This window comes from Malania oleifera, chromosome 9 (genome assembly GCF_029873635.1).
Source record: "Malania oleifera isolate guangnan ecotype guangnan chromosome 9, ASM2987363v1, whole genome shotgun sequence".
NCBI lineage: Eukaryota > Viridiplantae > Streptophyta > Magnoliopsida > Santalales > Ximeniaceae > Malania > Malania oleifera.
The window spans coordinates 77,215,263-77,233,395 of NC_080425.1; the positions used below are offsets into that span (position 1 = coordinate 77,215,263).

Here is an 18,133-nt window from a genome sequence, read left to right on the forward strand (position 1 = left end):
TTATGCAACTGGAGTTTTCGCTCTGGCGAATAGATAAAGACGGGCTTACGGCCATTCGCATTACAACTGTTGCATCTTGATATGATGAATTTGCTTCTATGGAAGACCTCTCTACGATTGGTTTCATGTTTCACAATGCTGGTCTGAACTTTGGTCTACCTTAACCAAATGTTCGTCCACACGAGGGGGTGAGGCTCAGATTTTTGAGCTTGAAATCGGGAGCTCCACTAGGCAAAGCCCATGCTTCTTTCGGGTTTTTGGTGAGACTTCTTCGGCTATCTCCAGTCTTGGGTGGGAGGAGCTCTTCCTAGTATGAGCCGCTTTCTGTGAGTTTCCTAACACAGGGCTCAACTATTTAGGCAAAGCGCCAGATCGATAGCATACTTATCAGTTCTTTATGGGTTTAGAACCTGATTTTGAGTCACTAACGACTCATGACCTTTAAACACATCCTACAGTACCCTCTTTGTACGAGGCATTGGCAATGATTTGATGGATGTTGACATTTGCGACAATGTCTTCTCCGCTGGATTTCTTACTTCTAGTGTGCCCGACAGGTTTGCCCCGGCTGGTCCCCCCACACCCCCAACCCAAAAAACCCCCCAACCCCCCCCCCCCCCCCCCCGAAAAACCCCCCTCTGGTGCAGTTTGTTGACCACAAGACTCATTAACTGCTAGCATTGGCAATTAATAATCACCCATTTAGCACTGCTTACTTCTCCCCCATAGCTGCAGAGCCGTTACTCAACAAGCCTCCTCATAGTTTGTGTCGTGCTCGCGCAAAGGTCGAGGACCTGCCTAGCTTGGAGCTGTTTGCAGAAGCTCTTCTGCACCTCCGGCTTCTCCTTCCTCCTGCACCTACTTTGCTCCAGTCCTCGCACTACGGTACATACTGACTCAGCTTTAGTCCCTTAGATTAGCCTCCTACTCTGTTGCACCGACGTACATCCTTCTTTCACGGCCACCTTGCTGCAGTAACCTTTTGCCCTTTTAGGGATAAGTCTAGGACCCCGGTGCACCCGTTTGGATATGACTCAAGACGACAACCATTTGGACTGTGAGCTCTCTCAGTACATCCCTTGTCCCGGCGGGTGTCTAAGGTCCGCATTGCCGATGGTAACCAATACTCGGTCCATTCTCCAGGCACGCCTGTATATCCCCTTCGACTACTATCTTTTCCACGGTTTATGAATGTTCTATAATTTTTCTATACTTGTTATCTATTAACCGATTGCCAAACAATATAACGGTGCTGGGTTTTATTACCCAACTCATGGTTACTGTAGGACTGGAGTGCGAGGAGATTTTTGGTAGAGGGCCTTTGAAAGGCGGCTCGACTACTCGTACAGCCACCTTCCTGTCCTGCCTCCTCTTCTGGCGTTCAGGCATCTGTTTTTGCCTTGCTGATGCTTTTCTCTTAAAACCTTGGATTTGTGGCAGGCCCTTTGGACATCGATTCTTAAAGAATGGGGGGGGTTTGTCCAAGAATGTAGAACACGCTGGCAAGAAGTTGAAGGGGCAGTGTGCTACGGGCGAAGGAGCGAAGCCATTTCTTGCGGAGCATCTTATCCGCTACGTCGCACCGTTCGCGGCAGCTGTGGATATTGTTCTAGTGATGTCTGAGGGCCCTCCCTTGTCCCTCACTCACTCACATCGATCGCATGCCACCTTAATTGCCGATTTACTCCCGTTGTCCCTGGGTGATGGATCTACTCATAAAATAAATCCGAAGTCTTTCTCCATTTTAGGCCTTCCTGCGAATGATTAAGACTCAACACAATGCCGTGGTTCGTATCTTGAGGTTTGACAATGGCCGTGAGTACCTCAGTAATGAGTTTCGTGTTGAGTTGTGTCAATAGGGCATTCTTCCACAGCTAACATGTCCCTACACTCTTGAACAAAATGGTGTGGTTGAACGCAAAAATCGCCACATCATGTCTATTGTCCGTTGCCATCTTCGGGGCATGCACATCCCCAAGTCTTATTGGCCTCACGCTGTTCTCACTGCGGCCTATCTTCTCAATCGTACCCCAAGTTGTGCATTGCAGAATTCTGCTCGACTTCATCTTCTCCATCCTGACAGGTCCCTTTTCTCCCTTCTTCCTAGAGTGTTTGGATGCACCTGCTTTGTTCATGACTGGAGTCCTTCTCGGACCAAGCTTGTTGATAAAGCCATCTAGTGCCTTTTTCTAGGGTATTCCTTTATGTCTAAGGGATATTGCTGTTATGATCCTGTTGGTTGGCACACTTATCACTCTCTCAATGTCACGTTCCATGAGTCTACCCCATTCTACGTTGACTCCTCTCCTTCCATATCTCCGGTAGTGCCATCTCCACTTCCTCGACTTGAGCCTATCTTTCTCCCATCTGTACCAATGCCCCCTTCTCCGGTGTCATCTTCATCTTCTGAGCCTCCTACCTTTGTCCCCACTGGGCAGGACCATATCTCTCTCATTCCACAAGTTTGCACTCGTCGACCGCGCCCTTCGGAGCCTCTGCCATCATCTTCACCGAGCTCAGGTATGTCTCCTCTAGTCCCTGATCCCCTTGCTCCCTCCTCACGGTATCCTTCTCGAGCCCGTCGAGCTCCTGATAGACTTTCTTTAGCCTGTTCTACTGACCACCCTATCTCTCAGTATCTTTCTTATCAGGATATTTTCTCGAGTTATCGACCCTTTTTGGGACAGGTTGATACTATTATCATACCTCACTTAGTTCATGAGGCCCTCCAGAACCCCAAATGGGTTGCCGCCATGCGTACTGAGATGGAAGCTCTACATCAGCAACGTACTTGGGATCTTGTTCCCCTTCCTTCCTTCACCTTGCAGATGGTACTGTTGATAAGTATAAAGCCCGCTTGGTGGCTAAGGGTTTTACTCAGATTCCAGGTCAGTATTTTCATATTACATTTGCTCCTGTGGCAAAGCTCACTACTGTTCGCCTCCTAATCTCTTTGGCGACTTCTTTCACTTGGCCTTTATATCAGCTTGATGTCAAGAATGCCTTCTTGAATGGTGATCTTATTGATACTATTTACATGGATCCCCCTCCCAGTTTTTCTACTCGGGGGGGAGTATTCTGGCAAGGTGTGTAAATTGTGCAAGTCCTTATATAGGCTTAAGCAATCAGCTCATGCATGGTTTAAAAGATTCAGTGATGTGGTTCTCTCTATGGGATTTATTCAGTGCTAGTGAGACCACACTTGCTTTATTAGGCATCTCTCCCATGGTCCTTGCACCATTATCTTTGTCTATGTGGATGATATTATTGTTACAAGTAATGACTTGTCTGGAATTGCTCAGATTAGAAAGGATTTGGGAGACACCTTCGACATCAAGGATCTGGGACCCCTCAAGTATTTCTTGGGCATTGAGATAGCACGCTCCCGCAAGGGCATTTCCCTCTCTTAGCGGAAATATGCCCTAGATCTCCTTATGGACACTGGTTTGTTGGGATGTCGGCCTGTTTCTACGCCCCTGGATCCGAATATCTCCCTTTCTACAGAGTCTGATGATCTATTGACAGACCCTTTGGTGTATCAAAGACTTGTTGGTCGCCTCATCTATTTGACCAACATTCGGCCTGATTTGGCCTATGCAATGAGCCTAGTAAGTTAGTTTATGCATTCTCCTCGGACTTCACATCTTGATGCTATCTATCACATCTTACAATATGTGAAGACCTCACCTGGACTGGGATTGTTCTATTCATCTGGAATACAACCATGTCTTTCCGTGTTTACTGATGCTGACTATGCTGGGTCCAAGACTGATAGACGATCTACCTTAGGTATTTGTACTTTCAGGGGTGATCATCTTATTTCTTGGAAGAGTAAAATGTAGGCGGTGGTTTCCCGTTCTTCTGCTGAGGTTGAGTATCGGGCTACGACACAAGGTATCTGTGAGATCTTGTGGCTACGCTCTCTCCCATCTGAGATTGGCTTTCCTGTGACAGTCTCTTCTTTGTTGTTTTGTGACAACAAGTCTGCTATATCTCTCTCTTCTGATTGAGTTCTACATGAGAGGACCAAGCATATTGAGGTGGATATTCACTTCATCAGGGAAAAAGTTCGCTCTGGGATTATCTCTCCCCACTTTATCTCCTCCAAAGGCCAGGTTGCTGATGTCTTCACCAAGTTTGTTGGCCCAAGTTTATTACAGACTGCTATCTCCAAGCTTCGACTTGTCAACATCTTCGTTTCAGCTTGAGGGGGAGTATTGAACATAGTGTATATAGTTTTAGTCCCACATCGGAATGTTAGGATAACCTCACTCTCTTGTATAGCTATATATATATACATCTCACAGTTGTAAGCAAAATACACCAAGTGATATTCACTTTCTCTTATATAGTTCTCTCTCCTTTTCTTTCTTCTGTAAGCTTATTTTTTCATATAATTTCAAAAGCACTAGTAATAATCCTTTGTTTTGATAAAATAAATAAAATAAATTAAGATAGAAATTCACTTCGCTCCTAAATTTTTCATTTAAATTCTAACAAAATTTCATTGTATAGATAAAATTTCGACAAGTTTCGCTAAAATTTCAAGATTTCGAAAAATTTTGGATGATTCGTTGAGATTTCGATGGAAATTATGCAAGACGGAAATCGATTGCCATTTCAATTCCGAGGGTGATGGAAATAGAAAATTTCGACAATTTCGTGGAAATTTAAGACCATGCTTTAAAGTGATAATAGACTAGATAACGGATCGTGGATGAATAGAAGCTTGTCCTAATGGAGTTAGGACAGCCACATAAGCTTTATTAGGAAGGAGCATTGTGTCATCTCTCTCAGCTATTGGATGATTTATTGAAAAATGTCAGTTGGATTGTTTAAGGTCCATACATTTTTTTGTTGTTCCTAGTTTCTGGCATTTGGTAATATAACCTCTCAGTATGCTCTTGAAGGATAGATCTTTCTATCTTGAACATTTTCTTTGAAGAAAAATAAGTGAATAGACAACCTTTTCTTTAATTCCTAGCGACTAGAGCATCACCACAGACTTGATCTAATAAACAATAAATATGTGCTTTAGGAAGACAGAAGAATTGTTGATAACCTTCAAAAGTGGACGAAACAAAAATCTGGACAAAACAAAATCAAATATATCTTTTCTTTACTAAGCGAGTAGATTGTTTATCATCTTATGATTTAACGTTATCCATTGTGATGTTTTACTACACAACATAGAGTTCTAGTGCTAGATATATGCTTAGAAATTGAAGAGAACTAATTGGTGGAAACCAAAGGGAGAAAGTATATAGTAAAAATTTAAAGATAATGGATAAAAGAAGGTGGACAATAGAAGATAACGTTGATATGATCACCCTTTGGAGTTGGATGGTTTGTTCTGTTGGAGAAATAACAAAAGAGGTTTTAGGTGAACCAGAGGCAGGGGTATGACTAGTAAAGAGAGCTGGTGGTGGGATGAGGATGTCCATAATGCGGTTAAACAAAAAAAGTGGTTTAATATATTGCAACAATGCATAAATATGGAAAACTTTTAGATTTATAAAAAAACTAGAAAATCTGCAAAAAAAAAGCTAGTAAGGCTGAACTTAGAGCATAAAATAATTTGTGTACTAGATAAGTGCTAATACTAAAAATGGGGAAACAAATGCATTCATAATGCTTGGTCTAGAGAAAGAAAGAGTAGAGACCTAGGTAATATTGAATGTATAAAAAATGAGGACAGTAGTGTTTTATTTAAAGAACAATATATAAAAGAAAGCTGCCAAACTTAATTTAGTTAGCTATTTAATGAAAATTTAGTAAAAAGACCCAAACTTAGGATTGGAAATTGATGAAAATGCTAAAAAAATGAGATTTATATGTAAAATTGGATTAAATGAAGTTAAGTTTGCATTAAAGAAGATGAAAAATGAAAAAAAAATTGTAGGGTGAGGTGAAGTTTGGAAATTCTTTGGAGATAACGAAGTAATATGGTTGACTAGTTTATTTTAAAAAATTGTAAGGACTAAGAAAATGCTACATGGAGGAAAAAAACTTTAATACCTAGATACAAAAAATAAAGGAGATGTTCAAAATTGTAGTAACTATAGTGGAATTAAACATATAAATCAAAAATTAAATTTTGGGAACGGGTAATTAATTGACGGCTAAGGTTAGAAATGTTGATTATGAAAAAATTAGCTTGGTTTTAGGCTCAGGAGATCAACCACGTAGGCTATTTCTAATAAGGAGATTAATGAGAAAAGTTTTGGGAAAAGGACTTGCATATAGTTTTTATTGACTTAGAGAAAGATTATGAGATAATGAGAAGGTACCTAGGGAAGTCCCGTGGTAGGTTCTAGCAAAAAGAGTGCAGGTAGCAGGCAACAAGCATATTGATGTTTTAAGGATGTGCATAGCGAGGTACTGACTAGTGTTAAGGACTACAGGGAGAGAGAAGAAAATTTCAAACCACATAGTTGTTCGTGAAAGCTGTGCCTTGAGTGATTATGTTTTTCTTTTAGTTATGGATGAATTTTCAGAAGAATGTTCCCTGATATATGTTGTTAGTAGATGATATTCTGTTTATTAATTAAACTAGTGGTAGAATAGAATCTAAGTTGGAATCAAGGAGAGAAACTTTGGAATTTAAAAGTGCATGATAAGTAGAAATAAGATAGAATATTTGAAACACAAATTTAGTAATTTTTGGATGAATAGTAGAGAAAGTAATGAACTTGATGGTCAAGAAATTCCTAGTAACACTAGCATTAGATTTTGGTACCTAGGATGTATTGTGCAAGGTACCATGGAGGCTATGGATGTAGAGACAAAAATGAGCCTGGGGTGATGATCTTAGACTTCGCAATGGCATATGATTTTATTACAATGAATACTTGCTTTAAGATGAGAGAAGAACATTTAATAACCTTCAAAAATGGACAAAGTAATAGTCAAATAGATTTTTTCTTAACTAAGAGGGTAGATTGTTTACTGTGTAATGATTGTAAAGTTATGCCAAGTGAAAGCGTAACCACACAACATAGATTTTAGTGTTAGGTATATGCATTAAAAAATGGAAGAGAAAGGATAAAATAAACCAATGTAAGAGAACTAGGTGGCAGAACCTAAAGGGAGAAAATGTCATAAAATTTAAAAATAAAATGATCAAAGATGGCGATGGGACTATAGAGGATGGTGTAGACACAAACACTCTTTGGAGTAGTATAGGTAGCTCTATTAAAAAGATAGTAAAAGAGATCTTAAGTGAATCAAGAGGAATATTCTTGAATAGCAAAGAAAGTTGGTAGTAGCATCAAGATGTCCAAAAAGCTGTGAAGATAAAAAGAATTTGGTATAAAATATGGCAAAAATGTAGAAACATTGAAAATTTTGAAAAGTATAATGAGGCTAGAAAAAGTGCAAAAAAGGCTGTTAGTGAAGCTAAACATAGATCATTTAATAATTTGTATGACACATTAGATACAAAAGAAGGGGAAAGATATATATTTAAACTTGCTAGAGTTAGAGAAAGAAAAAGTAAGGATTTAGGTATTGTAAAAAGCATAAAAAGTGAGGACGATATTGTCTTGGTTAAGGAAGAAGACATAAAAGAAAGATGGCGAAGTTACTCTAGTAAGCTACTTAATGAAAACAAAATAAAAGACTTAAACTTAAAATTGAAAACTGAGGAAAAAACTAAAAATATGAGATTTATTCGCAATATTAGAGTTAACAAAGTTGAGTTTGCACTAAAAAAATGAGAAATGGAAAAGCTATAGGCCCGGATAACATCCCAATTTCATGGAATTAAACTTATGAGTCATTCAATGAAACTGTGGGAAAAGGGTAGTTGAATAAATATGAAGGCTAGAAATGAAGGTATTAGGAAATCAACTTGGTTTTATGTCTGAGAGATCTACTACAGAAGCTATATATCTTTTAACAAGATTAATGGAAAAGTTTAGGAAAAAGTGGATGGACTTGCATACGGTATTTATTGATTTAGAGAAAGCGTATGATAGGGTACCTAGGGAAGTTCTATGGTGGGTTTTAGAGAAAAGGGTGTATGTAATAGGTATACTGATGTCATTAAGGATCTGTATGATGGAGTAATGACTAGTGTTAGGACTTTAGGTGGAGTGACTAGAGATTTTCCAATCACAATAGGTGTACATCAAGGATCTACATTGAGCCCTTACCTTTTTGCTTTAATAATTGATGAATTGACTAGGAGTATCTAAAATGAGGTTCCATGGTGTATGTTGTTTCCAAATTATATTATCTTGATCAATGAAAGTATGAAACTAGGGGTGGAGTAGAATCTAAGTTAGAACTATGGAGAGAAGCTTTAGAATCTTGGCGCTTTAGGATAAGTAGAAATAAGACAGAATATATAAAATGTAATTTCAATAATAATAGGATGAATATTGGAGATAAAGTTAAACTTGACGATGAAGAAATCAATAGCACTAGTAGATTTTTGATACCTTGGATCTTTCCTTCTTTTTTTATTTTTTATTTTTTTTATTTTTATTTTATTTTTTACAAAGAGCCGGTAGCCACCCACATAGTGGCCCCGTCCCAAATTTATTAATAAACCCTCACATGTGATGGAGAAAACCGTGGTTACATTTCAAAGCCTTTGGGAGATTACAAATAAGAAAAAAAAACCCTCCCAAAAACAAACCACAATCATAAACCAAAATAGAACGAAATCAAACTAAACAAATACTAATCAAAGACCAAACTAAACAAGCCTAACTCAAACATCTAAGCAAACCACAAAAACTAACTGAAAGAAAGGGCGAAAGACAAAACATTAACATCTAATGTTAGGGAAGCCAAGACTATCTAGTCTTAATATACCTCTAAGCTTTCTCGGAAGCTCATCCACCTCCTCAAATTGAAATATCATACCTTCTTCACCTTGACGTGCTAGGTAGTTAGCAGCTTGATTACCCTCTCTATAAATGTGATGAATAGAGAACTGAAGACCTTGAAGTTCCGAAATAATCTCCTCCCAAAAATCCCATAAATACCACATTGTGCATTTATCATTCTTGATCTAATCAACAATCAGTTTGGAATCACATTCAATAATAATGTTATAAAAACCCAGATCCTTACATAACAACACTCCCATGTGCAAAGCATGAAGTTCAGCTTCATTATTCGTACCTTGGACAAAATAAGAAGAAAAGACACCTTTGAGCTTGCCAGAGGAATCCCAAATAGTACCTCCTCCCCCACACGGACCCAGATTGCCTCTACAGCTTCCATCTACATTCAACTTCACAAAACCTGTTTGTGGTTTCTCCCAAACAACCGTACATTGTCTTCTAATGTTATGAGGTACTATTCGAGGAATATCAAATAACTCAAACCCCCTGGATTTAGACTGCAGAATAGAGTGCTCTACCAAAATATGCCTAATCCCAAACCAAATGGAATGCCAAACCACCTCCTTAGATTCCACCGTACCTTCCATCCTAGTTTTGCACCGAAATTGCCAAAGTCGCCAAGTGATGATAGAGGGAATCAAACCAATACAAATGCCACGTTGAGAAGATTTTTTTGCTAACTAAAACCAATGAAAGACACGCCCCCACCAAGTTCCCGCAATGCAGTTCGGTAAGTCCAAAATACAAGCAGCTCTTTCCCAAGTTGAAGGAGAAATTGAAGAAGATGTAATGCATAGAGTTAAAGCAGATTGGGTAAAACGAAGAAGTGCTTCGAGTTTGCTTTGTGATTGTAGAATACCCTTAAAATTAAAAGGAAAATTTTATAGGATGACTGTAAGACCAACTGTGTTATATGGATCAGAATGTTGGGCAACTAAGAAACAACATATCTCGGAAGTAAAAATTGTCGGGATATGAATGCTTAGATGGATGATTGGTATAACATTAAAGGGTAAATGTAGAAATGAACATAGTCGCAATAAGGTAGGCGTAGCTCCTGTAGAAGATAAGATAAGGGGGTGACGACATAGATGGTTTGGGCACTTGCAAGTTGCAATGTAGGCCACATAATACACAAGTGAGGAAGAGTGAATTAATTATTGTGAAGGGCAGTAGAAAGGGGAGGAGTAGACCTAAAATAACTTGGCATAAGATAGTTAGTAAGGATTAAATAGCCCTGAATTTGTCGAAGAAAATTGTCCATGACTGCATATATTGGCAGAAAAGGATTCATGTAGCCAACCCCACCTATTGGGACTTAAAGCTTGGTTTGTTGTTTGTTTTGTTGTTGGATGTATTATGCATGTTGGGAGAGAAATTGAAGAAAATGTAATACATGGAGTTAAAAACAGGTCAGGTTGAATGGGGCATGGGGCATGTTGTGTGATCATAGAATACCATTAAAATTTGAAGGAAAATTCTTTGGGACATTGGGACAACTTTTTGACCAGTCATGCTGTATGAATTAGAATGTTAGGCATCTAAGAAACAACATATCCAAAAAGTAAATGTTGTGGAAATGAGAATATGCTAAGATAGATGAGTAGTATAACTATAAATGACACAAAATGAATAAACACACCCTTGGTTAGCAAGGTGTAGTACCACAATAAGAGAAGGGTGGTAAGATGGTTTGGGAACTTGCAATGTAGACCAAATAACAGTAATGAGGAGGGGTGACGTGGTTGTTAAAGAGCTGTAGTTGGGGAGGGGTAGACCTAGAATAACTAAAGACCATGGTAGTGATTAAGGATTTGACAACTCTTCAACTTTTTATGGATATTGCCCTAGATCATGCAAAATGGTGGAAGACTATTCATGTAGCTGATCTGAGATAGTGGAACTCAAGGCTTGGTTGTTGTTGTAGGTAAGACACCTAAAAGCACTAGGATTCAAGTCAAATTTGAGTTCTTTTGAACGTGTGCTGGCCTGGTGGTTATTTCAATAACCCTAGTTGATTTACACCCTAATATTCTTTCACAGTCCGCTTACGCATGTTCCAAATGCTTGAATTCTGATTTGTGGGGATAGAAGGTTTTCTTTTCCCTGAATTTGACCTGGTTGTTATTCTGAGACAAAATTCTGTATGGGCACTCATGGTGCTTATTCTGTTTCTCTCATTATATTCTTAGAGATGATGTTATTTTATTTTTACTGTTATCCTGACATCTAAGCATTTGAGCTATCCCTAATGAGGAATGATTTATGCTTGCAGTTCGAAAAAATCAATGCCTCAAATGAGATTGCTGCTAGAAAACTTGAAACATATGTTGAAAGTTCCATTAAGGTTGCATACAAGCGGGTGAGCCATGTTAATGATTTCGTCTTTTCATCGTCTTGTTGGTGCTTCTTCTGTCATATCAAACGAAATTGATACACTTATCTTGATGGCTTATTCTTTTAGGTGGTAGATGCCATAGATCTTCAATCTAAAATAGAAAAGACACACCCTTTGGCTCTGCTCGCTAATGAATTAAGATTGATTACTAAGAGAGAGCTCACTATATTTCTCCCTGTGCTTCGTCATTGGTGTCCAAAAGCTGGAATTATCTCAGCTGTGATATTGCACCGACTTTATGGTGAAAGATTGGTTTGTTTCCATAAACTGTAATGAAAATAATTCTTCATCTATATGCATCTGGTGCCTTATAACTGATTTGTAGTATCCTCAGAAATTGTGCTTTTCTTTTTTGTTGATTTGTAGAGACCATTCCTCAAGGGAGTAGCATGCCTTTCTAAAGATGCCAGATCAGTCCTCCCTGCGGCTGATATGTTAGATCATGATCTGACTCAGTTGTATGCTTCAGCATCTGAAGAAAATCAGTTGAATCACCCTTTTGGCCAAGATTTCGATCATTACCCGGTTAGGGTTCTTTTGTACTTTTTCTTTATTCACTTTTAGCAACTGAATTATATCTTTAATGTTGATTACTGCATGTTTAGTTTGCACCAATACATTTATTGGCTATTTGGAAACTGTCAAGGATGAATGAACAATTTTTCTTGGCATGGTGATCAGAAGTATGGCCTTGAACTTAGATGCTAAGATTTTTTGCAGATCCTTTAAAAGCTTCCAAACAAGGTAATTGAATGAGATTCATGGGTTTCCAATGCCATTAACCTCTTTGTATAAGAGTAACGGAGGTGGAGTTAGCACTCCTTTCATAAAAGGAGCAGCTTCATTGTCATGTCTAAAAAGAAAAGATGCAATGCCGTGCATATGGCTCCAATGAGATATTAGAGGTTTGAGGAGGGCATGTTGTACACAGACTTATTCCCACATTTGGAGAGGCTGTTTTAGTGATTTGAACCTGTGAGGCTGTGACGTTCAGGTTTGACTCTGATGATATTATTCTCAATACATTTGACACTTCTTTTCCGAATGGTGAGGTGAATCCTTTATGTGGCATTTGGTTGACAGTTTCAGAGACGAAATGGAGTTTGAATTCAAATCTTGATTCCCATTCCCATGTTTTATTTCAGAAAATAAAAGGGAATGCGATTCCAAATGGAATCATTCCTGTGAGTGGCGGAATTGCAATTCCACAAGAATCGCCATCCATTCCACTGGAAGTGTTCCCTAAGTTTTTGCTTTGCTAAGGTTTCCCTAAATAATTTGCTTAGTCCCACCCATATGTGTTTGTCTTCTGCTCTGTCAGTGGCCAATATATGTCCTCCACTGCTAGAGATTGTGGGGCTGGCAATCATGATCATCACCCTACTCAACAAATTTTATTTATTCTTTTCAAATGGGTATTTACCTAAAAAGAGGTCCTAACAGAACAAAAATTTCTCTCTGGCATGGCGAGAGCTGAGATGTGAGAGCACATATGGTGTGTTTAACATAAGGCCTGCTTTTTAAAGAATTTACATTGTCTGCAGGAGCGGAACCAATTAGAGGTTGCTGCGGCCGGTGACCATGCTCCATGGTTGCTGGACATGGCAACCGATACAGCAATCTTTTGTTTATATATATTAAATAACTTTCTTTATGTTAGGCAACGATTCATATTATTTTTGATGATTTAATTTTAAATGGTATTTCAGGAGTAGGATATATTTTCATTTCACTCCTGTAGTTGCTTAATATGAGTATCTAAATATAGATGTAGTAATCACATTATCTTTGTTTCATTCTTATCACGATCTCATTCCTGCTTCGATTACATTCCTTTTTTGATTCTATTTCCACAAACCAAACATTGTGTTAGGTTTTGGATGTTATATTGCTCTTTATTTGCTTTCTTTGCTCAAAATCTCTCCACGTAGCCATCATTTTTGTTGAAAATGTTGAACTGGTTCTAATCAAAACTAGGCCTTTATTTGATGATAGTTTTCAGTTGGGAATGTAAGGCACTTATTTTCAGAATTCTAAGGTGAATTCATTAGATTTAGGGCCCTATGACCTTTGAAGTATTTCCATTGCAAAATATATTTCCAGTGAAGCCATCCTTTTAGATAAGCATGCAATGAATTGGTTCTTATCCAAACCTGGCCTACATTTTACTCATTAGTCATAAATTTTGGTGGGAAAGCTCCATTATCTTCCCTGTGGTTGCATCTTCTTCCATCACTAGTACCTCCATTTTCAATCCAAGATTTTGATTCACCCTCATTCTTGTGTATCATATGTTGATCATACTTTAATTTCTCAATATTCTCTTCCGTCTTAATACGATTTTTGTATATCTTTGTAACACCTGGGCCCGCTTTGAGGCAAACCCTTTTGGGTTTTAAAATGCGTTTGTGACAAGTGGAGGTACCAAACCCACATATATTGCCAAGGCCCTTCTCCTCGCTGAGCATTTTGGGGCTCCTCACCCCAAGAACCTCAATTCTGGGCTATATTCATTTTTCATAAGGCATAAGATAGTGGGTACGACCCCTTATCGGGCTTGCCATCCTTTGTCAGTGCTGTCACCATACTTCCGGTTGGGATCCAGCTACGATACCATACTGTAACACCTGGACCCACTACCACAATATTGCCCACTTAGGGGGTGAACTGATCATGTCTTTAAAATGCATCGTGACATGTGGCGGACCGACTGCCACAATATTGCCCACTTTGGGGGTGAACTCATCATGTCTTTAAAATGCATCGTTACATGTGGAGGTCTCACACCCACATATATAGCTGAGGTCGTTCTCCTGGCGCAATGTGGACTCCTCCCCAACCCTAGATAGTGCTCTCGGGCTGTTTGTCTCATTGGACTCTGTGGTCTATTGATGGAGATGGCGTATCCTAGTATGGTGGGTGGTACCTAATCTTGTGCCTTGTGGGGGTAGGAGACATTCTAGAACTGAGTTTCTTGAGGCGGGGAGGTGTCCTACATTGCTTGGAGAGGAGAAGGGCCTTGTGGGGGTAGGGGAAATACTTATTGGGTATATAAATTTCTAGGTTTCGTATGGAACAATTTTGTCACGAAGGAAGTATGTTCTTTACCTCTTGGATGAACTTGGACTAATGGGATCCAAACCAAAACTATCTCATAGTTACTTGACTTGATATGTCTTTTGCAACAAGTGTGTGACCTAGTTTCTTGATTCTTTGAGAACAAGTCATTGGAATGCTGTAGTTTGCATCTTGAGATACCTTAAATGTGCACCTAGAAGAGGTCTCTTATATTAGGTTTGGGGGTCATACTTATATTCAGTATATACAAATGTGGATTGGGCTGGGCTACCTTCCCAACAGATGATACACAACCGAATATTGTATTTTTGTTGGTGGTATCTTGGTACCTTGGAAGAATAAGAAATAGATTGTGGTGTCTAGGTCAAGTGCTAAGTTGGAGTATTGCACGGACTCACAATACATGTGAATTGTTTGGTTAAAGAACATGTTAGAAGGACTTGGTTTCCACATTCTTGATCCATGGAGTTGATGTGTGATAATCAAGCTGCTATTCATATTGCCTCCAACCTAGTTTTCCATGAGCACATAAAGCATATTGAAGTTGAATAACACGCTTTGCTCAAGGAAAAATTGAGTAGAAGCCCATTACAATCACTCATGTGAAGTCTGAATTGCAGCTTGCAGATTTATGCACGGAATATTTTGAGGGTTTTCATGTTAAAAACTCATTTGTAACAAGCTTGGAGCATGTGATATCTATATGCTCCAACTTGAAGGAGAAATGTTGTTTATTTTGGTTGTTACAAGTTATAATGGTCATTTAGCATGTGTTTTTGCTGTGTTCATAGGCAAGAGTTAGTCAAGGTATTTTGGTCATTGTTGTGTAGGTATATATTATAAATAGAGGAAGAGACCTATAGTTCAGTTTTGGGTCTTCCAATTCACAAACTACTTCAACACTTTTCCTCATTGAAAATGCAAAAAAAATTCAAAAATGGAAAAGAAGTTTTGAAATATTTCTAGGGTTTCTTTGGATTTCAAATTTGCAAAAATTACAAAAGTTTGAAAGTGGTAAAATCAAGAATGAAAGGTTTCCATTTTACATAAAGTTGTTTTATTTAGTTAGAAATTTTTAATCTCTTTATTGTTTCTAGTTTTAAAAATGTTAGAATCTTTTGAAACAGGAAGGTAATATTATGTTAAAAATATTCAAATGAGGAAACGTAATTGAGGCATCCTAAAAATCTTTGAAGTTGATTTTTTATTTTTTATCTCAAAAAAAGGGAATTTATTAGCAAAACTTAAGAATCTTTGAATTGGTTTTTTCCTTCCTTGATTGATATCATGTCCTAGAAATCTTATTTCAGTTTGGAATAATTTCATCTTAGTTTTCGAAACAACCAATGTGCTACTTTTAATAATTTTGAAAAGTTTATGTAAGTGTTTGAAGTGTTGGTCTATTGACTCTGAAAACATTAAAACATCATCAATATATACTATGGTGAATTGAGTATGGGGATTGAATATTTCATTCATAATATTTCAAAATTCAGATGGAGCATTTTTGAGTCCAAAGGGTATGACATTCCACTTGTATTGTCATAAGGGAACATTAAATGCTGTTTTATATCTGTCTTCTTCTGCAATTTGGATTTGCCAAAATCTCGATTTCATATCAAATTTTAAAATATTGAAGCACTGTGAAGTCTTCCTGATAAGTTTCTTTTATTAGGAATAGAATATCTAATCCATTGAAATACTTTGTTTAGAGGTTTATAATTGATTATTAATCTTGGTATTCCTCTTTCTTTTTCAGTTTGATTTTGAACATAGAATAGGATATCTAATCCATTGAAGTACTTTGTTTAGTGTTTATAATTGATTATTAATCTTGGTATTCCTCTTTCTTTTTCAATTTGATTTTGAACATAGAATGCTGAACCACTCCAGGGAAATTTTGATTTCCTTATTAAGCCTTTTTCAAGTAAAGATTGAATTTTTTTTTTTTTTTTAAATTCTAATAGTTCTTGATACATTTGAATCGGCCTAGCTTTTGTGGGAATGTTTTTCTCACCGAATTCCTTTTCATATGGAAGAGTTACTATATTATATGCTTTTTTCTTTTCGAAAAGGCATTTGGAATATCTGAACAAATTTCTTTTTTAAAATTTATTTTTAATTGATCAATCCTTATAGATATCTAGGGCTTTGAAGTTGTTATTAAATTCTTTTTATCTTTGATTTCTTTTGTTAAGAACCTAATATGTTTTTTCTTATTTTGAATAAGATTTATTATAGCATTATTTTTTAATTTTTTGATTCTATTTTCTCTTATTGGGTTTGAAAATTTAAAACAAATTTCTTTTCCATTTATCTGTCTTAATTCCTTCTTGATCTGTAATAAAGGGATATACTAAAGTTAAAAATGGAGTTCCTAAAATTATGGCTTGACTAAGGTTCTTTACAATTATAAAGGATGTTTTGATACATATGTTATTATTATAGACATGAACATTTGATAGTTTATATTTAACTCATAATTTTGAGTGATTGGCGGATTAAAGTTGTTTAGTTTTTTCAAAGTAGTGGGTTGGAAGTGGAACCAATCCTTCTTGGATACAATTGAGATCTGCTCTAGAGTCTATTAGAGCAGTAGCTTCTAAAATAAATTCTTGATTGATAGAAATTTTGGTTTGAGTATGCCATTTATGCATAGTTGATGTTTTGGAACTTCAGTGGGAATAAAGAAGGGTTTTATAATCTTGCTCTTTCCCCCGGATTTTTTTAAAATTTATTATTTTCCAATTTCCTTCAATTCTTGTTAATTGTTCTCATATGGTGTGGAGTATTTGATTTGAATAATTATTGTTGTTGTTGTTGTTATTATTATTATCATCATTTGAGTGTTAATTTCCTCATTGAAAATGCAAAAAAAATTTCAAAAGTAGAAAAAAAGTTATGAAATATTTCTAGGGTTTCTTTGGATATTAGGATTTCAAATTTGCAAAAATTACAAAAATTTGAAAGTTGTAAAATCAAGAATGAAAGGTTTCCAATTTACATAAAGTTGTTTTCTTTTAGTTAGAAAATTTTTATCTCTTTATCGTTCCTAGTTTTAAAAATGTTAGAATCTTTTGAAATAGGAAGGTAAGGGTTTGTTTGGTATCGTTGTTGTTTTTTGTTTTCTATTTCTATTTCACCATAGTAAAGAAACATATTATAAAAATGCATTTGTTTATGTTGTCAGTTTACTATTTCTATTGCCAGTTTTCAATTGTTTGCCAAAAAACTGAAAACCAAAATTTAAGGTTTTCAATTGTTTTGGCAACCTATTGCCAGAAATTTTAATATCTAGAAATAGTTTTTTTGAATTAAATTATTCATTTTATACACTTTTAAATTAAAAGTCAAAATTAAATGATTATATGAATTTAAATATAATTAAAAGAAAAGATATACATAGCTTTTAAAAAAATAATAGTAAAGCCAATTACAAAATACTTTTACTATTTTTCAATTGTCATTTCCAATAAAATTTTTATTGTAAAGTAAAATTTAAAAGTAGAACAATTGAGTAAAATAATTATAATATATTTTATTTTTATTATAGTAATTTTTAATGTGTATTATTTGTAATTTTATTATTTTAATCATATTTTTATAATATTAGTTGATTTAAAGATGAAAATGAGCATTTTTTAATTAAGTTTTTAATGTATATTAGTTTTATAAATGTTAACAAAACAAGTTGCTGGTTTCTAGTTTTTACTTTCTGTTTTTGGTTTTTTGTTTTCGCTTCTCTAGTTTTTGATAGTGATACCAAACTACCCCTAAGATTATGTGTTTGTTTGGTAAT

At 36.5% G+C, this 18,133-nt stretch overlaps 1 protein-coding gene across 2 annotated transcripts in view; it reads left to right on the forward strand.

The window, feature by feature from the left end:
• LOC131164125 (protein unc-13 homolog) overlaps nt 1-18,133 on the forward strand; it is a 105,253-nt gene that overhangs the window by 37,588 nt on the left and 49,532 nt on the right. For both annotated transcript variants that reach the window (XM_058121099.1, XM_058121100.1), the window contains 3 exons: nt 11,134-11,220; nt 11,323-11,508; nt 11,623-11,781. In XM_058121099.1, the coding sequence (XP_057977082.1) occupies nt 11,134-11,220; nt 11,323-11,508; nt 11,623-11,781 (432 nt within the window). The remainder of the gene's footprint in view (nt 1-11,133; nt 11,221-11,322; nt 11,509-11,622; nt 11,782-18,133) is intronic.